This window comes from Borostomias antarcticus (assembly GCF_949987555.1).
Source record: "Borostomias antarcticus genome assembly, chromosome: 12".
NCBI classification, from domain to species: domain Eukaryota; kingdom Metazoa; phylum Chordata; class Actinopteri; order Stomiiformes; family Stomiidae; genus Borostomias; species Borostomias antarcticus.
The window spans coordinates 7,499,771-7,522,572 of NC_140245.1; the positions used below are offsets into that span (position 1 = coordinate 7,499,771).

The 22,802-nt window shown below is 51.8% G+C and overlaps 1 protein-coding gene across 1 annotated transcript in view; it reads left to right on the plus strand.

Annotated features, from left to right (window-relative positions):
• Positions 1–18,599, plus strand: part of znf521 (zinc finger protein 521) — a gene marked incomplete at its 3' end in the record, with an annotated part of 49,903 nt that extends 31,304 nt beyond the window's left edge. Inside the window, exons 3-5 of the mRNA XM_084447440.1 lie at positions 1,360–1,491; positions 7,202–7,317; positions 18,570–18,599. Of these exons, the coding sequence (XP_084303566.1) occupies positions 1,360–1,491; positions 7,202–7,317; positions 18,570–18,599 (278 nt within the window). The remainder of the gene's footprint in view (positions 1–1,359; positions 1,492–7,201; positions 7,318–18,569) is intronic.
• Positions 18,600–22,802: the final 4,203 nt, after the last annotated feature.

Consider the following 22,802-nt stretch of genomic DNA (forward strand, 5'->3'; position numbering starts at 1 on the left):
AGCGAACTGGGATTTTTACAACTGGGGGAGTGAAGGGAGAGTCGGTCCGCGTCCATTGCGCTGCTATTGTTGTTGGGGCGAGTCGGGTTGCCAGATCTGCCTAAGGCACATTCGGCCAACCCCCCCCCCCAACCACCCCCTTATGGATTCTCCAGGGCTGGAGATGGCCACAGCTGGTTAGGTGGATGGTGTCTCCGCGCGCGTCTGGCACTCTGCGCCCATGTTGCGGGCACTGGGCTGTAGAGACTCTGGGAAAGGTCCCTTAGATAGGTCCCGTAGGAGCGCCCTCCCCCCCCGCCCCCGCCCTCCCCCCCAACCCCCACCTCCCCGGTTGGCCTGGTGCCTGGCTTCTCGGGACATTGACAGACAGAGTGCCGGCCCCTAACCCCACGACGACGCGCGAGCGCCCGTTATCGACGCGCCGGAGACGGGCAGCTCGCCGGAAAAGGCTGACTCAGCCGATCGTTGTGCAGCCAACGAGTGGGCGGGCCCCCGCCATCTGAACGCCATCTATCCCCGACATCAATGGCCCCGCACCGAGGTGGTTTGGCGCAGAGAGCGAGGGAGACGTGGTTCAAATCCTAATTTGCGTTCGGGGCGGCGAGCTTGTTCTGCTGCGGCCCGGGGGCAAGGTTTCGATTAATGCAACATTAGGAACATAAAAACGCGGACGGGCGTTATCGTTTTTTTTAAGGGAATCGTTATCCGCAGCAAGAGACTCCGAGAGGATGTTGTCAAGGCGGCTCTCGCTTCGAGAGAGAGAGAGAGAGAGAACCGTCGGGTTGCCATGGCGACGGGGGAAGGGGGCGGAAGCGGGGGCGCAGCTGGGTTTGAGCGCTTGGATGTTGTGACATGACAGAGTCGCGTGGCTGTTAAATGCGCTTGATTGTTTGTGTTTTTCCAGCCGGGGGGGCGATAATTCTGATGACGGCGCTGCAGCCGTGTCCTTTTGTGCGCCGCCGCCGCGCGCCTTTTCTCCCGCTCGCGCCCGTCTCCTCCGCCCGTCTGCCCGCGCCCGGAGAAATTAATTCGAGCGTCAGCCAATCAAAAAGAACCACGCATGCCACGTTCAGAGTGCACGACCCCGCCTGTACAATTAGAACCCCTGCTGGTCATCCAATTTATGCCTGATGGGAGTAGATCACACATTATATTATTTCCTGTACATGCTATAAAAGTGGCATGCCCTCGACGCAAATAGGAACAGAATCCGACAGAAAGGATGGGAAAAGAAGCAGGAAAAGAGACTCCTTTTTGTGCCGTTTGTGACTGAGATTGTTTCCTTTTGTGTCGTTTGTGACTCTGGTTGTTTCCCCTCTCACAGTTGTGTCTCTGTCGTCGTGTGTTTCCTCTCCACAGAGGAGGGACTGAACCATGAGTGCAAACTCTGCAGCCAGTCGTTCGACTCGCCAGCCAAACTGCAGTGCCACCTGATCGAGCACAGCTTCGAGGGCATGGGCGGCACCTTCAAGTGTCCCGTCTGCTTCACAGGTGTGTATATCGTGTGTGTGTGTGTGTGCGTGTGTGTGTGTGTCTGTTTGTCTGTCTGTACACGCGTGCTCACGTGCGTTTGATTGTATGTGCGCGCGCCTGCATGTGCGTACACGTCTACGGAGACCTTTGCATTCTCGGCAAGTAACAATGCGGGGCCGCGCGCTCCTAAGACCTCCGCTTTTGTCTGAAATGGCAAACGCCTCCTAAACGAGCCGGCGAAAGGTCACGCGGCCCGATCCCGAGCAGTTTGCTGCGCGCAGCTTTTCATCTGGTGAGACGGCAGAAGAATCGAGGCAGGAGGAGTGTCATGAGGAGAGAGAGAGAGAGAGAGAGAGAGAGGGAGAGAGAGAGAGGTCAGGGGGAGAAAGAGAGAGGGGCGAGGGAGGGAGCAGAAACACGAGCAGGGGGGGTGGGGGGGAGAGATGTGCTAATTGTGGATGGCGGTGGTGCTGATAGCTGTAATGATCTCATCCGTCTCCGAGCGTGGAGGTGCAGGGACCGCGCTCCTCCTGAGAGGATAACGCCCTCCTCCGGTGTCAACAGGGTTAACTATCTCTATAATGAAATCTGCAAAGTCGTTAACTTCCGCTCGTCACTCTCTTTTTTCTCCCGTCCTCAGCTCTTTACTCTCTCGCTCGCCTTTCTCTCGACGTGCCTCAGCTTATTCCGCCCCTTTTGTGCGATTCATGCGTTACGGCGTTTATTTTTTCCACCCACCTCGCGCCATTTTTTTTATTTTCGTCTTTTTTTTTTAAACTCCGAACTTTTGTCCGCCCGCCCGATTAACGCGTCGAGCCGATTCGCTCTTTTTTTCTCTCTTTTTCTCCTCCTCTCTCTCCCTCTCTCTCTCCCCCTCTCCTTTCATCGCTGCGTTGCCCTTATCTCTCTTATACCAGGAGCTTATTGATATTTCCCCCCCCCCCCCCCCCAACCCACCCCTCTGCCATGCCCCCGCCACCCCCGTCGGAGACCGAGCGTTTAATACACAGAGCATGCCTCCTTCATCTGAGCCTTCCTCTCCCACCCCTGGCTTTGACAGACAGGTCCCCCCCCCCCCCGACTCCCTCCGCGTCCATATCGATCAGAGGGAGAGAGAGAGAGAGATGAGGGGAGAGGGAGAGAAGGAGAGAGAGTGCCCCCTCAGGACAGCGGTCGTAGAGCAGACACACACGGCGGGGAGGGGGAGGGAGGGGGGGGGGCGGGGCGCGGAGGTAGAGAGAGGCAGGGCGAGGGAGAGGGAGGGTCCAGAGAGAGACCGACGGCCTCCCCCTGTCGGGGAAGGAGGGGACGGACTCCGAGACTGAGTGACTGGTCGAGCGCGCCGCGGGGGGGCGGGAGGGGGGGAGGGGGGCTGTCTCTGAGGCCTAGCTGTCTCTGAAAAAAAAAAACAACGCTCCTCCGGCTTCAAACTGACACACGGCCGTGACAGAAACCTCAATAATACTAGACGAGCACCTACCACGATGTATGCGCAGAACATGCATTTATTTTCAGTATTTTCTGATTATCGACCCGCTGCCGGATGCGTCCTGACGGCGCGCGGGATGACACGCGTGATTGTGGCGTGGCGGCCTCGCCTCGCCCCTCGTCTCTCGCGGCAGAGGCGCTGCTGATTAATCGGGCGGCGCCCGATTTAGGCGGCCGAAAGGGAATCGCCCCACCAGGCGTAATGAGTCTTAACTTGAAAGCGCAACTTTGATCAAAGTGGGCAGCGGTAGCGGTAGCGGCAAGGCTACGTCGGTTCACTTGAACCATAAAGTCGCTGAGCTTTTTTAACGCCGGCCTCAGTTAGGGCCCGTGTTTCATCTTAATGGGAGTCGAGAACCAGAGAGAAGAGGAAGAAGAGAAGTTAAAGAGAAAAAAAAAGGATATAGGAAGTTAGGAGGGCGACATGAGGTGACAAAACTTTGAGAGAGAGAGAGAGAGAGAGAGAGAGAAGAGTGAGTAAGATAGGGCGAGAGGGAGAGAGAGATGGGGGAGAGAGAGAGGGGGGCAGAGAGAGAGATAGAGGGAGTGAGAGAGCGAGGAGGTAGAGGGAGGAGGGAGAGAGAGGGAGAGAGAGATGGGGAGAGAGAGAGAGAGAGAGGGAGTGAGAGAGAGAGGGGGTAGAGGGAGGAGGGAGAGGGAGGGAGGGAGAGAGAGAAGAGGGGTGTGAGAGAGAGGAAGAGGGAGGGTAGAGAGAGAGAGAGGGAGGGTGAATGAATGAATGGGAGTGGAGGAGAGCGGACCGTGAGCCCCAGGATGCCGAGAGAGACGCTCACCCTCCCAGGATGCATTTGACAGGTTTCAGAAGTGGGGGAGCCTGCAGCTAGAAGTGTCTGCCTGCACCCCCAGGACTGGCTGCAAGGGTTGGTGTGGAAATTGTGATCAGGGAAAAATGTGGTTAAGACAAACAAAAGAAAAGAAAGTCTCCCAGATGAAAGTCGTGTGTGTGTACTGTATGTGTGCATGTGTGTGTACGCGGGCGTGTGTGTGTACAGCATGTGTGTATGTGTGCATGTGTGTGTACGCGCTCGTGTGTGTGCATATGTGTGTGTTTGTGTGTGTGTATGTGTGTGTGTGTTTTGTACCTATGTCACAGCATGTGACTGGAAGTCACAAAACTCTGGGACGCTGTTTGTTCTGTCAACGGTACGACAAATAGAGCAATTAGCGCTTCCTGTAGCTCCTACCTACGTAGCATGTCGGATTCTTCCGGAGCGATCTGAGGACAGGGCTGAATCAAATTGCGACACCGAAGACGATTCAAAGCGCTTGCTAATTACCGCACGAAGGAGCGGCTTCGACAGAACAGGCTTGGTCATGCTGGCCTTCCAGAACCTTCCACGGCAAGCACGTTGTGAACTCGCAGGCTACACAAAAAGCAGTGAATATAACAGATGCATAGATAAGTGAAAAGGAGCGAGAGAGAGAGAGAGAGAAAGCCAGGATGAACTATTCTGCACACAAACAGCTTAGTATTGGTGCAGCGCGGCCTACGGAGAGCACCACCTTGCCAAAATAAAGATGAGCCGGGGCCTGTTGTAAAGGAGACGTCTGCCATGGGCAGCCCCAGAGATCTAATCAGAGGGCTTAATATCCCCCACTGCGAGGAGACCTTGGCCCCCCCAACCCCCTCTAACGCCCAGCAACCCCCCCCCCCCCCCCTCCCTCCGCCTCAACCTCTCTGCCCAGCCCAGCCGGCTCAACTCTGACTCCACTCTCCACGCCAGAAAACTCCACGAAGTTGTCTCTCTCTCTCTCTCTCTCTCTCTCTCTCTTCCCCTCTTTCCCAGCAGGGAGGGACACAGGGGCCAGCCACGGCTTCTGTCTGGATGTGTTTGCAGAGTTTCTTCTCTCACTTTCCTTATGTCCTCATTTTAACCCACAGGGATGGTTAGACGTTATGAAACCCTGCGATCGGCATCTCAGAGGCATGGCTTATATTATAAGCTGCCATCTCCTCTACCCTGGGCTACTCCTCCGTGCTCCTGTACTGCGTTCTGAACCTGCACGTTAGACCGGCGGTGTTTTTAATGCCAAATACAGGAATACACCGTACGCAGTTAATATTGACGATCTAACGAAGCCAAAGGATGATGTACCGCCACGCCGTCAGAGACGGTTTAGCGGAAACCCAATGGCGCCGTCGTCAGCCCTCGCTGGATATTGTCGCCGTATGTTCGGTTAGGCACGCAGGCGACGTGGCGGAGGAACGCTAGGCCCCGTCTGCTGCTCTCTGCCCGAGAGCCCTTCCGGCAGCAGCCTCGGTTTAGTATGCAATGCGGCCAAGCCGGTGCCATATAGCCGAGCGAGCTATCACGACGCATCCCCCGGACCCCCCGGACCACACGCTCCCGGTTGGGTCGGGCCGACGTATAAACGCGGAGATTTGTGTGGACCAAGAGCCCCGGCTGACGCCTCGGTGGTGTGCGGTTGAGACTGGATTTTTAAAGGCCCCCCAGTCTCCAATCCATTTTTACTTTTGTCGTATTGACCGTTTCCTGGGCTCGCCAGACAAAGACGTGACAAAAAACCCCGCTGTAGTTGCTCTGACCCCTTTCTCTATGCAGAAAAAAACACAGCTATGAAAACACAGCTATTGTCTGCCGCCCGTTTTTCTTCCAGTGTCGTTCCATCGACACAAAGGAAGCCGCAGTCGTTTGAGACGCACCAAGGAGTTCAAAGCCCAGAGTCCTTTTTTTGTTATTTTTTTAAACCTTGGTCTGAAACGAGCGTGACGTTCTGAACCGCCTACCGCCGTAACTAGCCGTCTCCCGCCCTGCCTGTCCTGGCCTATCGCTGCGATCTTTCATTTCAGAAGTGGGCCACTGCGTTGTTTGTTCATTAGCGGTAGTTGGTTGATTTCTGGTTAACACGGGGGGGAGGGGGGCGTTCTGGAAACAGCTGTCGCCGAGGCATTAGCAGTCAGCGAGTGCGACCGCGCTACAGATCCTAACTTTCGCGGCTCGGGTCACAGTGTGACAGGCTTCCGTCTGCCATAGCTAAGCGGGCCTCAGGCGTGTATATACAGCTCAATAATTAATATCGGCTCTCGCAGGTGCACTGAAATTGGGGACGTGTTGATGCTGCCTGTCGCCCCCCGGGGGAGCGGCGGGGGGCCCGGTCGACCCCGGGATGCTCTCCAAGAGGCACCTCACCTTTAGGGGCTCGCCATTCCCCTTCCCGTGGCCCGCCGGTGCACGCATTAGGGGGAAAGTTATTTTGAGCCGTAAGAAATTCAAATGAAGCCCCCGCATGGTAACCGTTCCAGAGCATCCAGACCTCAGAGACCAGACAGACATCCGTAAAGCGCAGGGGTCCGGGATAACTAACGGCATGTTTGAAGTGCTCCTCCGGGACCGCAGGAAGAGGCACGCACGCGCACACACAGACGCACACACACACTCTCTCTCTCTCTTTCTCTCTCTCACCCACCCCCCTCCACACACACACACTCTCTCTCTCTCTCTTTCTCTCTCTCACCCACCCCCTTCCACACGCACGCACACACACACACTCTCTCTCTCTCTCACCCACCCCCCTCCACACACACACACACATACACACACTTCTCCGTAGTCTACCAGTGTAGAATATGGCTCAATTAAAGCTCAAATGTACTGTATGGTATATGTTTAAAGTGCCAGTCGTGTGTTTATATCACAGTGACTGCAGTCTGAGTCTGCATAAATAAATAGTGCAACTACATGAATATTTATATTGTCAATATAATTAGTGATGTAGACTAATGGAGGCCGTGTTTTGCACTTGAAGCCATGCCAATTTTGTGTGGTTGTTTATTTTCTGGCTTGTTGTCCCCACAGTAGTTCTAAATAAAGAACATCATTATTCCCATAACATTATGCAGTTAGTCGCTGTAGTAAGGCGGCCATGACCACTCTGTTGTAACAACTGGGTCCAAGGCAGGTATCAAAGATCTTCAATCATCTCCATGTCCAGCTAATCTTGATTCTGATTCTGAATTGATCTTAATTTTCTGTAGTAGCAAACATTAAGTTGCCAAAAATTTCACATTTCCAGTGTATTTATTCTAAAATATTACAGCATATCCACAAATCGCCACAGAAATGCCTACACTTCTAGCAGAGCCGGCTAGATTGGTTCAGTGGACGTCATATGAACCGAACGCACAATATTGTACCTCAGAAATCTGTTGTTTTGATCAAAATACAATATTATTAACGTCGTCTCTCTCTCCCTGCAGTGTTTGTCCAGGTCAGTAAGCTCCAGCAGCACATCTTCTCAGCGCACGGCCAAGAGGACAAGATCTACGACTGCTCTCAGTGCCCTCAGAAGTTCTTCTTCCAGACAGAACTACAGGTGAGAGCTGCCCACCTGCCAGGGACCCCCAGCGGCCACAACACACACACACACACACAAACAAACACACACACACGTCACCACACACTCGCCACTCTGACTGCGCCCTCCGTGCCTCCGGCTGGGGCTAGAGACTCAGAAGGAATTATTTCACTTCGTTACGGAACTCATTTGTGATCAACAGATACGATTTGATTTGCTTATTAGACCAGCGGAGCACTAAAATATCTGGAATTAGAGGATTAGGGAAAGATTTCTGTGTGTGGTGTGGAGGGGGGGGGATAATTACATGCTGTATGGAGGCCAAAACAATTCAGTCAATATGCCTCCATCTCAGCTCCTAATCATAGAGGAAGCCTCCTGGCTAAATATGATCTGTGTCCTGGGGGGCGTGCGGTCATATCTGCCCTTCAACCCTTCAAAGTTAACATTTGGACTTATGAACTCTCAATTTCAAACGGATAATCAATTTTTCTAGCAATCTTATCCTCTGTGCTCTGAGAACTCAGAGGAAGGGAAAAAAGGAAAGACAACATTATATTATTTCAGCGTATCTGGTTGGCAGCGTTGCTCCTTTGGGGGATCTCATACCGAATCCCTGGCACTTGTTTCATATCCAAGGGCTTCTATTATGGGTCGCGTGACTGAAATGTTAACGTTTGAATACAACTGTTTTAGTTCCGAACATACCCAACTCACTGATACTGTAGCAACAACACTCACTTGTCATGTACAGTAGCGTGACTCAACGGAGGTAGGTTTTGGGGATAAGCCTTGACATTCGTTAACTACTTCCCGATTGGTAGCCGGACCTGATTCCCGGCCCAATCAGATTCAATCCAGAGAGGTGGGGCCTGGCTGCAAGACCACTTGACATGCGGCACGCGAAACCTGCCGCCGCGCCAGGTACCACATGGCTAGCGGACGGCCGGGATGAGCGGCGCTAAGCGTTAGCCTCTAGCCCGGCGGCGGTGGCGGCCTCTTCCACCATCGACCGGCGGGATTTTCATATTGAGATTCAGGCGCGCCGGCGCCGCGGCGAGCTGTCGGCCGGGAGGAAGGTGAACGGCATCGTTATGCGCCCGGCCGTCGGAGTCCGCAGCCATAAATAAAACAGCCACCGACGCCGCGCTCCTCCGAACTCACAGTTTTCCTCATGCCTCCTGGTCCTCACGCGCTCAGCAGTCATCGGGCGGGGGTGTTGTGCGAGGACCCCGGGTTGTTACAGGTACCTGTAAACAATCTCATATAACCTGGGGATGTTTTTCGTACTTTTTTAGTCTTGACATTTTTGGGGGATGAAGTGATCTCCACCTCCCGGAGGTATTGTTCATGCATGCTTATATTGTTTTACACCCTTTGTGGGAGAGACAAGAGCAAACATGAAAGACTCGTAGCACTTTGTTGTGGAACACGAGGTTATGAAAGGCGAGAGGCGTCGAGCTTGGGGGATAAGATGATCATTATACTGAACCTGTGCGCGGCGCTCTAAAGGCAACCCCCTAGTGAGTTCATGCAAACACACACGGGCGCGCACACAAGTACACAAACCCTCTCACGCACTCTCTCTCACTGTCTCTCTATCTCCCCGTTCTCTCCCTAAAACGCACATACATACATAAACACACACTTATCCTTATCACACTGAAACACATATCCAGGAGTACATTTACATAATTTCACACCAACACAGTGGGGCACGACGAGTTGATTAACACCAAACCATCGAATGACCCCCCTTGAAGTGCAATTTTTCGAGATGCTACAGATCCTTACGTGGACAGTATCAAAGGACGCGTTAGCGACCTGCGGCGAGTTCAGCCGAGAAGGATTGCTTTCCGCTCACATCATCTACAGCACGCCGTCCGGGATCACGAACCGGCCGCGAGCCGTCATGGCCGCTGCGTTCGCCGGTTCGCTGTTTTGGAATGAGGGGGGATCACATTCCCGGAATGTCTTCCTGACACCGCGCAGCGCTCAGTCAGTCTGTCTGAAGTGGAAGCCGTCTCCCTGCCGCGAGCGGTCAGCATCTTCCCCTCCCGTCTCCCTGACACTCTGGCCTCGCTACGGCCGGCTACCTGGGCTCCTCATCTCTCGCTGCAGCCGGAGAGGTCAGAGGGTCGCGGGCCACGCTGGGAGCCGGGGGCCGGGGGAGAGCCGTTGCAGCCGGGGTAGCGAGGGTAGCAGGACGGGATATTTTATTAATTTGCCCGCCTAGCTCCTGAAGCAGACCAAAGGCTGTGACAGGCATCCACGCGCCCGCCTCCTCCCCTGCCAGCCCTTCCCCCCCCCCCAACCTGCCCCCCACCCCCGTGAACTCTTACCCTGCGAGGGGCGAGCCAATTTTCGCCAGCCTGTCGAGATGGATGATGGGAGAGCATCCGTCTAATCAGCCCTCCCAGGACCCCCCGCCCGGACCCCCCCCCCCCACCCCCCTCGGGCCGGCCAGATTGACTGACTCCTGGGCCTGTGTGCCCCAGAATCCAGAGTCCAAAGACTAGCCTCTCTCTCTCTCTCTCTCTATTCTGTCTCCCCCTACCTTTCTTTCGCTCTCACAGAGATGCGCAGAACATCATTCCTTTCCGCCTCTCCAGAGACCCCCTCCGCCCCCCCAACATGCATCACCCTCCCTCTGCCCTCCCCTCCCCCACACCACTAAAAGATGGAGAGGAGTGTAGATATTTCATGAGGCGCTGATGGAGAGGGCGAATGGCTGAGTGTTTGTGCTAACAGGGTTGGCTGCTCCATGCTCACCCTGACCCCTCTCCCACTGTCTCCCTCCCAAAGATCAGTATCTCCCCCCCCCCCCCCCCCCACACACACACACACACACACCTCGCCCCCCACCTCGCCATCCAAAATTTGACGTGCAGCTCTTTCATCCCACACGTAGCCTCTCTCACCATCGCGGTTTGGTGCCGAACATCCTTTGGCCCTCAGAGCCGGCTCCGCTGAGATGGAGAACTTATCGGAAAATAAACTTCCGCTCCGTTTTCCCTTTTCAGCCGTTCGCTTCAGAGACCGTGGCTTTTTCACGTCGCGGGAGGGACTGAGCCGTTGACAATGCGGCGCGGCTGGATTAATTAGCCAGGCTCATTAAACGGCGGCGATTCAGTATCAGCCACAGCTTAAAGCTTGACATTTCTATGAGCGCAGCTCATTTGCGGAGGCACGTAAGTCCGGCTCATGATCAGGGAGGGGGTGGAGCTAGAGATATAGTATTCCTCGCAGGACGATGCGACGAGATTGAAGTTACACATCAGCCAAGTCGACATACTCGGGATGAGATTCCTCCGGTTTCAACTTCCCTCCTTTTCATTAGGATTCAGACTGTAGTGGCGAGGAAGACCTGCTCTAGTTGACTGAGGGAAGGAAGGAGGTAAGGAAGGAGAGGAAGAAAGGAGAGGGACCGAGTAGAGTCTGACTGCTCTTCAGACAGCCGCAGGACACGCACCTTAATTGGAGTGTCTCTTGAAAGGATTCCTTCAAAGGCCGCCCAAAGTCTGCCAGTCTTAATGAGAGCTAGATGTGACAGTAGCACGTCTGTATGATGTTCTATTTCCCCTGCCACACAAATTAGACACCCCCCCCCCCACACACACACACACACACCTTCCTAAGACGCCCATTATTGCCAAGCTGTGACCGACTTCCAGTTTTTAATTAAGACCATTTATTGGCGATGTGGCCGGGTCAGTGTAAACAGCCATACAGTACATGTCATCATGGTGTCTGTCACAGAGAGAAAGAGCAGTAGTTAAAGAAAATACAAAAATAGCCAAAATAGATCAAAAAGCTGAGTTTGGTGCCATGCTAATGTTATTGCCTGTTAGACTTCTGAACATTTTCAAAAGATTTTAAAAAATGCAACCGACAAAATCCTCGCCCCTCCCTTCAGGCCTCCCTCCAAAGCCACTCCTCCAAACTTGGGGGGGAAAATGTACACACGCTAGGCAGGTAGGTAGGCTGACAGGCAAGTAAGCCATCCAATCATTTCAAGTTGGCAACTCAAAAGGATTGGACGCACTTTTACAGTCATTTGACTTCCACAGATTACAGATTTATTTCCTTTTTGTGACAGAGCACTTTATTTGTTGATTGCTGGATGTGCAGAAATGCAAAACAAAAAATGCTCCTGAGCCAAACCGTATACTGCACCTTTAAGTTGCGCTATTGCATGCGTTAACGCATGCAATAGAACTGACCACAGTGGATCTAAAGGTGATTTGTGAGAGAAATGCAGGTCGTTTGAAGCTCCAGAGTGCCATCTCATAGATTGTGAAGCAAGGCAACGCATTCACGCTGTCTGTGGGGACTGAAATCTCATGGCTTTTTTTTTTTTTCCAATTGTGCATCGTGCCCCCACCTTTCTGTAAGTGCTCTGTGTCCCAAACATGTGTAACACAAAAGCAAATCTACTTTGTTTGGTCCACAGTGGCTTTCAAACACGCTGATCTCTGTGAATTTTTTGATCTGCCAAGTGTGACAGCCTCATGCGCTTTGGAACATATTTTTCTCTTTTTAAATGACAAGTCGTTTCTCACATCATCACCTCAGGTGTTGGCAGTCCTGTCACCGATATCAAAAAGTTGAGCGATAAAATGAATGTGAATTGACTGAAAAAAAAACTGTTTGTGGTGCCTCATGATTAATATTTAAGATTATATATTATGATGTACAAACTCTCTGTACAAACACTGCTCAGCACTCTAAAAGGGGGCAACATTCTTAGATGAGTGGGGAACACAAGTGCGATGCTCCATTTCTGCAGGTGGATCTGAATTAGACAGCATGACAGACCTAATGATCCTATGAGGATTTTCTGAGTGCGTGTGTGTGCGTTTGTGTGAATGTGTCTTTGTTTCTGTCTCTCTCAGGGTATGATGTGCGCATGCAAACACATTGTCTGGAGGGAGACATGACAAAAAACTCCCAGAAGCCTTTGAGGCGTTCTTTTTCTTCTTCCTCCTCTGCCACTCCGCTGGGGAACGCTGAATCCAAACAAAGAGAGAGAGAGAGCTCTCGGTGTTCTGTGCTGGAAACCATCACCACATAGCTCCCTCATCGAGTTTGTGTTATACTTTTTACTTGACTCTTTTCCAACTTTGATGAAGATCGTCGTAAGCCCCTGCATGATAAATGCACAGCAGGTTTAATTTGCTTATCTGGAGGGATTCTTGTTTTGAAGTGTCATTCTACAGTACATGTGATTTGAACAAAATAACTAGACTACTGGAAATGGAGGTCAGAATAAACAACATGAAGGTGCAATTCACTGTCCCTTCTCAAATCAAATTTCAAGCACCACAATACTCGGTAATTAGGAACTTCAATTCAGCACATGATGTTAAATGATATCAATTGTGGGGCTATTAAAAAATTCTATTCAGAAAAATTCCCTCTTTTCACGAGAGCCATGAGAGTGCAGTTTAGTTCGCCCGAATCTCAACTCGCGCTCACTGAAGTGCGGAAATGGGAAATGTAAGCGTAATTTCGCTCCTAAATCTCCCCGCTGCTCCAAAAATCTCCCCACTGCTCACTGTAGTGGGCTTACAGCACAGGTGGGGGTGGGAGGGGTGGGGTGGGGGTTTAGAGAGGGAGGGGGTGGAGAGGGAGTAAGGGTGCAGTTGCTCTGTTGTACCATCACTAGTCAAGCTCCCGTCCCCTGACTGAAGTGGTTAAATGCGCGAGTAATTGTGTTTTGTTTCTGGGACTGACATGTGGAGCCCCATGGCCCCCATCTCCCTCCCAGTGACAGGCAGAGATTCTCCCCCCTCTCTTAGTCTAATTAGAGGATGTAGCCCAGGGCTCGCATCCCAGGAAGACCCATCCCCCTCCCAAGATGGCTCCCCCAAGAAAGCCCTTAATTGGGTTCTTAAGTCATAGTCTTCATTTTAGTCAGAAAGGCATCTGTGTTGGCATCACCTAAGAATTCAGTGTGTGTCTCTCTTCCTCTCTCTCTCTCCCTCTTTCTCTCTCTCTCTCTCCCTCCCTCCTCTCTCCCCTTGCTTAATGAGGCCCCATAATAACACAGCAGTTGTGCAGTTGTTTTGCTACCTCAGTCAAACAGCAGGATCACTGCATCCTGTGTTTCTAGCACCATTCACTTGTCTCCTTAGACAAGGTAATGAGTATCATTTGGAGCAACAAAGCACTTGCCCACAAAAAGGGACGTTTGTCTTCTCCGGTTACACCTCACGATTATTTCGAGCTTGTTTGGGCAGTTGGACGTCTTGTCAAACTATAACTGATATTCATGAACTATCTCTGTAAGGCAAAGCGGTGCCTGGCACGTCAACCAAGCACCTACGCGCACGACTCGATGTACATGTATTAAGAAAGACCCCGACTCGGTGCGCGGACCCCTGGGGGGGCCCCGGCGCTCTACAGTATATTCAAGCCTCCCATCGTACCCAAAATCAAATGAGACGCTCCGTTACCAAGGAGACGGTGGCGGTCCTGGCAAAACAGTGTCCAGGGTCAGACGTCCCTGTGGCCTGATAAGCATTGACTGTGGAGAAAGCCAGCTGCTGTTTTATTTATTTATCCGATTGTATTCTTATTGGCTAAACTGGCCAGCACAGTGAGACTGGCCCCGGGCCAAAGCAGAAGAGGATTACTCCCCTAGTGGACTGGTGGACTGGTCAACAGATCACAGAGAGAGGGAGGGAGAGAGAGAGAGAGAGCGAGAATAAGAGGAGGGACTCTAGAGACTCAATACTGGCCCGGCTTCAAGACGCCATTACAGAGAACTGTGACTGGTCCCACTCTTCTCCAGCGAAGCACACATCGCCCACGCAGCAAACATGGGATCAGTGTCGTTAAGCTCACACACACAAAAAAACACACACACAGAGGTCAACTGGAAGGTAGCGAGGTCGTCCGGCGACACAAGGACAAGGACGCAGACACGCGCTCGAACTGAGCCCGTAATCTGAGACGGGCGAGTTCTTTGTCTCGGGCCGGGTGGAGTGCTCCTACACCTTAATTAAACTCCTGACTGATGATGAGTAGGACTGTGCACGGGGGGGGGGGCCTCTGTGGCGCCCGCCCGCCTGTTTGCCACGCCCCTCCCCCCCCCGCGCCGCCCCGGACGTAGACTTGTGTCAGCCACGAGTGGCCCCTCAGACAGCGCCCTCGCCGCTGCGCTTCCACATGCGAGAGGGAGGGGGCTTTTTTTGGCTGCTTCACAACAACAAAATGGCGGCTGCCTCGGCTGGATCCGGGCTGCAGAACGAGGTAGTCATAGATCGCGTCCGCTTTCCGAAGGGGTCGAAGGCTGATCCCGCCATCGACGGACGAATGCATGATTTACTTGAAGCTGACTGGCTGCATCTATTCAAAATCGACGTTTTAATTAACACTCTTGTTTATGACTTGGAGCTCAAGCAGAGTGTCAACAGACGCTTTAACATCCTAAGTGCGCCTCTTCAAGGCCTAATGAGATGATGATGTGTTTTCAGGCCCTGGTCTAAGTGCTCCCCCTTTCTGAGGCTCCAGCCTGTTGTTTTGCGTCTCCTCACCGACTCCCGGGTCTGATTTGAGGGGTCTCACGAGACCAGGGGCTCAGACTGTCATTATTGTTACACGGTATCGGCTCTTAACATTCAATAAAAGCCCGAAACTCCGGGTTCTTTTTACAGGATGCCACAGGAGACATCATCCTGGGATACCTGTGCTGTATGTATAATATCCGAGTTTCCGAGATGAGCTGTTCCTCAATTCAACGCCCGTAGAGTTGCCATAGTTTTGCTCAAGGCTAACATATAGTTAACGTCGGCCATGTTCTGCTGTGGGTATGATTTTACATGGCAGGGTGAGGACGAGGGTGAGGGACAGGGTTGCCGGCGGGTTTGGGCTTCTTCCGCAGAGCTCATGGACGAGATTCGCCTCCCTTTGCGACGGCCGACACCGGGCCGCTATCGACGGAGACCTGAGCGATGGGAAACCAACCACATAAAGAGTGATTAGTGGATAAATCAACTCCTTAGCCTGAGTGCACTCACTCTCCGTCTCTCTCTCTCTCTCTCTCTCTCTCTCTCTCCTTATCCCTCTCTCACCTTCTCTCCCTCCACACCTCTTTCTCACCCTCCCCACGTACCCCCTCTCGCCCTCGTCTCCTCCGAAGTGCCGTTAAAATTCCTGAGACATGTTGCACCTGTTTGCATGGGTACACAGGACCCCTGCCGAGTTCTCTCTCCTCCCTCCCTCCCCCTCCCTCCCTCCCCCCCGCCCCCCGAGGGCGTTGCAGCAGTATGATGTAATGGGATGAAAGTGAGCGGAGGGTTAACTGTGGCGGGGAGCCAGACCGAGGAGGACGAGGCGGGAGCAGCAGAGGCGCAGGCCGGGGGGGGGTGGGTGGGGGGCGGGGGGCTACGCGGCGTTATCGATCAGAGCGGAACTTAATTTAGAGGGGGAATTGACCGCTAAGGTTTACTCAAACACCGCCGCTAACTTAACGCGGGGGATACTGTCTCCGGGAGAGAGGGAGTCTGGGGGAGGGGGGAGGAATGAAGGATGAGTGCAGGGAGGGGGGAGAGAGGAAAGGATAAACGGTTTGCTTGAAGGGTCCCAGGCCATAACTTCCGAGGAAGAGTCGCACCGTCTTTCCCGGGTCAGAGAACGGCGGCAACGGAGCAGTGCATGTTGGGTAGCGCGCGGTGTCGGTATCTCCAATGGACTCGTATCGCCAGCCGTATTCAATACGTAGTCATGCCGATTATATGGAATTGCGTCTGTATTGATATGGTTTCCTGAAACGGTTTTATTTTCTTGTCTTCGGCTGACAAGATCTGTTTATGTTTGGCTATTTCTCCGAATCAGCACTAGCAGATATTAGTTAGGAATTAGGAATTTGATAAGAATTAATAGTGGAAAGCTCTTTTCCTCTCTCTCTCCCCTATACTGATAGATAGAACAGTGTATATCTGCCCTGCGGAGTTCGATATCCACAGAGGTAAAGGTATCATTTTCCTTTCTCTCTCCGTTCTGTTATTTCCCTTCAGAAGGCTCGGCAGCCAGTGCCACTGAAGTCGTTTAACACCGTCCTTGAGAAGGGCCCGCAGTGAGAAAACTCCTGGCATGTTTAAGGAAAAGGTAGAATGCAGTGTGTGTCAGACAGAGCTGGGACGTGCACAGGGAGGGGGGGGGTGTTCCCCAGAGGGGTTATTTTCCCCTCTAATAGCTGTTACGAGCCCTACATTATATCCAAGGAGCTACGTTCCTTTGGGGTCTACGCACGCACGCGTGCACACACACACACACACACACACACACACACCGTTCCTGCGAGGACAGACGTAAGAAACTCACACACGCACGCATACTCACACGCCAGCACACACTCGCAGAGAGAAAGAGACACACGCACGCGCGCGCGCACACATTCACTCCCAGCCGTTTTGCTCGCTCCGTGTCAATATCCTGCCATTTGAAGTCACGTACTGCAGGGGCTTCTGGGAGTCGCCGAGGAGCCAGGCTGACGGGTAATGGGCCACATTCATTAATAAGGTTGCCGCGCTCCTGTCCCTCCCCGGCAACGCCACGGATGTCTTCACCGGGGAGTGGAGGGGAGGGGGGGGTGGAGGAGGAGGAGGGAAGGGGTGTCCCATGGGGAGTCTCCTCCCAGACTCACTTAAAGGAGCTTTATTTCAGCGAGAGGAGAGAGAGAGAGAGGGAAGGGGGTGGTGGGGGGGGCAAGCAGAGGCGCTCTCTTTTAAAGAGGGAGCAGGGCCCAGGCGAGCCGGGCTAACCCTTACAGGGGTCGTACCCCCCCCCCCCCCCCCGTCAAACAGCTTATTACCCCACCTGTCGGAAAGTAATCGCCCCAGCTGAAAGGGAAGCTGTCGAGGTGTTTAAATGCTTTATATGGAGGCACCTGGAAGGGTGAGGAGGGAGTGTGTGTGTGTGTGTGTGGGGGGGGGGGGTCGGGGGGGCTAACAGACGACTCTAGGCACTGCCTGCGGGCTGCTATACCAATAAGACTGAAGGTGACTGCATTGGGAAACTCACCTTTATGTCACACTGCGGTTGCCACAACCTTTTTCTTTCAGGATTAGTGGCCTTTTTCACACGGCTTATTAGACGGTAGCTTTCGCGTGTGTGTGTGTGTGTGTGTGTGTGTAGGGGGGGCATGAGTGTGCCTGCGCGTGCGTATGTGCGAATGTGTGTTTGTTTTTATGCCTGTGTGTGTGGTTCGTGTGTGTGTGTCTGTGCATGCGTGCTGATGAGTGTGTGACAGGTGCGTCTAGTCCATGCCAGTTCAGAGAGTCCAAGGCCACGTTTTTAACAGAGCGCAGCAAGTGGGGCATGTAGTTTGCATTAAAGGGATTAGCAGTCACTTCAAAAGATGACCTGGATTCTGCCCACCGGGGACACCAGTTACACACCCCCTGTACACACTCCCTTTAAACAACCTGGCACAGCTGCCCCCACTACAGCCACTCTCACCGATCTGTCTGTCAGAGGTGTGTGTGTGTGTGTGTGTGTGTGTGTGTGTGTGTGTGTGTGCGCGCAAGAGCAAGAAAGACTGTACATATTAGAGAACGCCTGAGATCATTTGTATGCTTGTGTCATAAAGTGGCAGCTTAATTTGCATTGTGCATTTTCATAACATACAGAAGTTGACAGTCTGTATTTCTGACTCGGCATGCATGAATGTAATATATCCCAATATACAGTAATCAGACGCGTATGGTGCTGTAGAAGCTAAAACCTCGACAGTGCCAGTTGCCTTTCCAGAGCGTGCGATACAAATCAACCTGGGATAAACACGACTCCGGGGCTGCTAATATATTCCGTCTTCTGTATTACATCGTAAGTGAGCCGTTTCCATGGCCACGGTCATTGATCTGGGTGGCGTTATTCCGGAGGATTGAGATGTTGGTCAGGGCTCTCTCGTCTCGGTGTCAGGGAAGGGACTTGGCCAGACGCAGTCCCTGAGAGGAGCCAGTAGTATCGATCCGCGCTGAGATTTGACTGCTGTCCAGGTTAATTGGATTAGGGTGATGTAAACCCCCCCCCCCCCACACACACACACACATGAATCCAGAGCAGGGCGTTTTATGTCAACAATTATAATACATTATCTATTACAAAAAGGAGAACATTATCTAATTACACTGACGATGAAAACCGCTGCTCTGCTGTACAGATGATGACACTGAACGGGAGGAATGTGTCGGCGTGTCGGTATTGGTGCCGGTCCAGTTGTTTCACTCTCTTCCCCCGTCTGTGTCCCGTTGTCCCAACAGAACCACACACTGACGCAGCACAGCAGCTAACCTGGAAGCCGGCGTCGTCGTCGCCGCGGGCGGAGGGACCAGGAAGACGAGGAGGAGGAGGAGGAGGAGGATCACGCGGAGGGGTGAAGAAGAGCCGTCCGATCGTCGTCCCGCACTCGACCTCAGATGTACCGTGAGGAACCGTGCCACAGACGAAGAAAAGAAAAGTACTGGTGTGACGAGACAGAGGGGGAAAGACTGAAAGAAACCTCTGGTCTTTTCCGCGTTATTTCAAGAAACAGGCCAACTTGTTTGTATATAGAATTCTTCATGTGTTGCTTAATTCCAGCTATATTGCAATCTTATACAGTATTTGCCAGTGTACAGCTACAACCATTTTGCCCCCCTCCCCAAAAAAAAAAGAGAGGAAAAAAAAAACAATGCCACTGTCAATCAATCCAGATGGAACTCATCCATGTGTGTGGTGGAGAATCAGGGTGCCAGCGTGGCCGAGGGCCCGGGGCCATAAGGAGTAGGAAATGCTGTCAGGACCCTTTTCACCGGCGCACACCGACTGCGTGTGAGACTTTGCGGGCCGCTCGTTGTGTGGGGCGAGGCGCTCCATCACCAGCACACCGGAGCCTGACATCATGACTCGTGTGTTCATCTCGACAACATGGCTGCCAGGAGACCCAGCTGAGGATGGCGTTGTGTTTAATCTCTGCCCATGCACCGAGTTCAAATGAGAGATGGAGAGAGAGAGAGAGAGAGAGAGAGAGAGGGGGAAAAAAAAGAGAAACAGGACTCTGATATATGCAAAAGCAGTGACACAGATTTGGAAAGGCCAGTTCCTCTGGTTGGCGTGGGTACAGAGACGGGAAGGCCCCCATGTGGTTTGCGGGGCACGGGGGAATCTCCAGCCCACTAACTCAACCTGTACATTTCTGTTATTAATGTTTACTGCTCGTTCAAGCCTGGAGATTACTGGAAATGTCTCTCTGTTTTGTTATCTCTTTGTATTTTTTTTTTTTGCAACAGGGAGTAAACCCATTTTTCTTTGGGATGTTAGTAGGAGACTGTCCCTGTAGCTGGCCCCTCCCGAGGATGTGGTTTTGAAACTGTGTCCTAGGCTCTCCCAGAGAACTCCCAAACACTCGCCTCTTGTTTCTGCGGTATCCCATTGCTCTTCTGCTCAAGCTGGAAGCCATTGTGGCGTTATACATGACTATACATCATTTCTGTTATGTAAATGTTTTGCATTCATTGAACCTGAGATGCACTTTTGTATGAAACTTTAATGTTTTGACCTTTTGATTGAGAATCATTCGTACTCAGTTTACAGGAAACCACCATCTCCTGCGGAAAAAGGACAGTAATCTCTGTTATTAAATTGTATTGTACAAATATGGAGTTCTGTATTTGGCAGACCTCGTTTTTTGTGTTGCACATGTGATGGAAATATTAAAACTGTATGAAGAGACGGCTCCGAAGTCCCCTCATTTGTGTGTGTGTGCGTGTGTGTGTGGATCAATCAGTATGTTACCAGTCAGACAAGACCTTCAACACTAAACACAATCCTCCTCAAAAGCTTACTTTGCATATTTTCATCAAATCAAACTGTGTCCTTGTTTTTTCCCTCATTCCCATGTGGCTCTAGCTAACGAACATCTCGGCATCTGAAGGGAGGTCTGTGTTATTAATGACTCCATTACCCATCACCCTGTGCGGTCCCATTCTACACACCCTCACACCAGGCCTATTAGGGATTCGCCAGCACTCCAGGGGACCAATAGGAAGGATTCTCTGCCTTTGTGGGACAAACCCGATGCAGTAACATCTGTCTGTCTTTACAAATGACACATCGTAGCAATAACATGAAAAATTCACGCAGCATAACAATATATCTTCCGGCTTACAGCTTGTTTTGCTTAAAAAAATATTTGTAAAAAAGCTTAGCACTGTAGCCAAAATCTCATATGCTATTCCAGGAATGGTGGATCATGGTGCTGGAAATGTAGATTGAATTATTGGGACTGGAAAATATTGTAATGCAACCCTTATCATACAATGGCTTCGGATAAAATACTTAGTAGTTGCATATCATGTTATGTACTGATGTGGTTTTAATGAGCATCCGACTCCGACTGATCTGACTCAATTTGAATGGAACCCCCTCATTCAGATCAGAAGTGGTATGGTCCAACTCTCCAGCATTAACTGTCACACTGTATGCAAGCAGGGCATCCATTAAACAACTTTGCTACCATCTCCCTGTGCCAGACACTTTTAATAAGCTTCAAGGGCATTTGAACCAGTCCAAAATTGTGCTTTGCCAAAGATGGACTGGCCCACAATATCCATTACGTTAAATTGGGTGGCGGCCTCCAGCTCATATTTATGATTTAATTAAATTCACTTGTGAGGCGTATCAGAACCACTGCGGCCTTCCAACCGCCGCCAGCTCAAGCAGTGGAAAACACACAAGCACTCACACAAACATTTAGACCCACACACACACACACGCATACAAAGTGTTGTGTCCCTGTCTCTGGCCCAAGAGTGAGACTTTGAGGGTGGTTTGGCAGGGGCGTTCTCAGGGGTTCTTTTAAACGGTATCGTCATTGCGGAGTGCCTCCCCCCTTCCCAAGTTGTCTCCCTCAGATAGCCTTTGCTGGGCGGATCCTCCTATGGTGTCACCCTGACACTACCTCGCTTACGATGTGTGGAGCTCCATGCCAGAAAGACACTAGGCCCTCTTCAATCACACAAGCCAGCCAAGGTGTCCATGAGAGATGGAAAGCACCGTGGTTCGCTCTGCAGTTCTGACCGCATTATGTACTGTACATCATAGCTCCTTTCGGTCCTGTTTACGGCCAAAAACGCTGGACGAGCTACCATTCCCTGTATCTACAGTCCCTCATCCCAGCATGAAAACCCCCTTTAATTAAGTCTCTCTCCTGACCTAGTCGCCAACAAAAAGCTTGTCTAATAGGCGTTGCAAAGAAATTTCAAAGGTACTCACATGAGGGTTTCGGGAACATGGGCGGTGGGTTTTGAGAAAAAAAACATTTTAAAATATTTTTCTGAAAAACTAAACCAAAAACGGACAGTCTTCTTCTGCGTTTGCCATGAGTGGCCGATAGCGAGCGCTGTGATTGGCCACCAATGGCACACAAACGCAGAAGAAGAACGGCCATATTTTCGGTTACCACTTTGGCAAAAGTTGAGGAGTTTTTCAGATTTCCATTTTTTTTTTCCTTGTGCAACCGTGAGTAGGCTACCTTTGGTAGTCTCGGCGACACCAGACAAGCTTTTTGTTGCAGACTAGGCCGAGAGATTTCATCATGGGTTTTTTCCGGGACTGTATACGGAGAGCGGCGACGTTGTCGTAGGACACGACCGAAAAGGGGCCAAGTAGCCTACATCATGTTTGATGGCCCAGTAACCAGCGAGCGGTCAGCAGGAGAAGCATCGTTGACCGGCACATCTCGTAACCTTGTGGAGTGCCTGGCGCACCGTTCTGAGATCACACACCTGTACACAGACGCACGGTCTTCCTCCCTGTCCTTTTGCGCTCTCCTGTCCTTGCAGTTTGACCTCCTCTTTTAGGTGCAGAAAGAATTTGGGTTTTTTTCCCGTGAAGAACTCAACATTGTTAGCGCGAGCATTCCTACCAGGGAACGGGACCTCGGAGACCTCTTATGGCATTCAATATGTGCACCCGAGCGTGAGATCCAGATCCATTTGGCCGGACGATCCGCTGGGACTGTCTGGGGTAACCCAATCTCTCACACCGGCGCTCCCTACGCCCAGAGAGCCATCTCTTTTCTCCACGACTGTGTCAGCAAAATGGACGCCTCAACCCCTCCGTCTTCCAGAGTCGGGTGGATGAAATCGGGGCCTTCAATGGTTTCTTTTGGTTTTTCTCCCTTTTCTCATTCCCTCTGGTGATGTTTTTGTTGGGGGGGGGGGCATTGATCGTGACACCGAAATTGATACAGTAGACCTTCCAAAGGTTGATACAGTTGCTGAAGAATCGCTTTAATCAAAGTTGTTTGTGGATTTTCACAAACAGGACAGAACGATGACAACCATTGCTGAGAGGTGAAGAAATCTACTGTTGGCACTTGGCAGGCTACCGTACCGTACAAGTATAGCGCTTAGATTCAAGGGCTACGGAGGTGCGGATAGCAAGGATACATCTCAGGTGATAATTGGAGGAAAAAAGTCTGGAGCTGTGAACATCGCCTTCAGGTCTTGGAG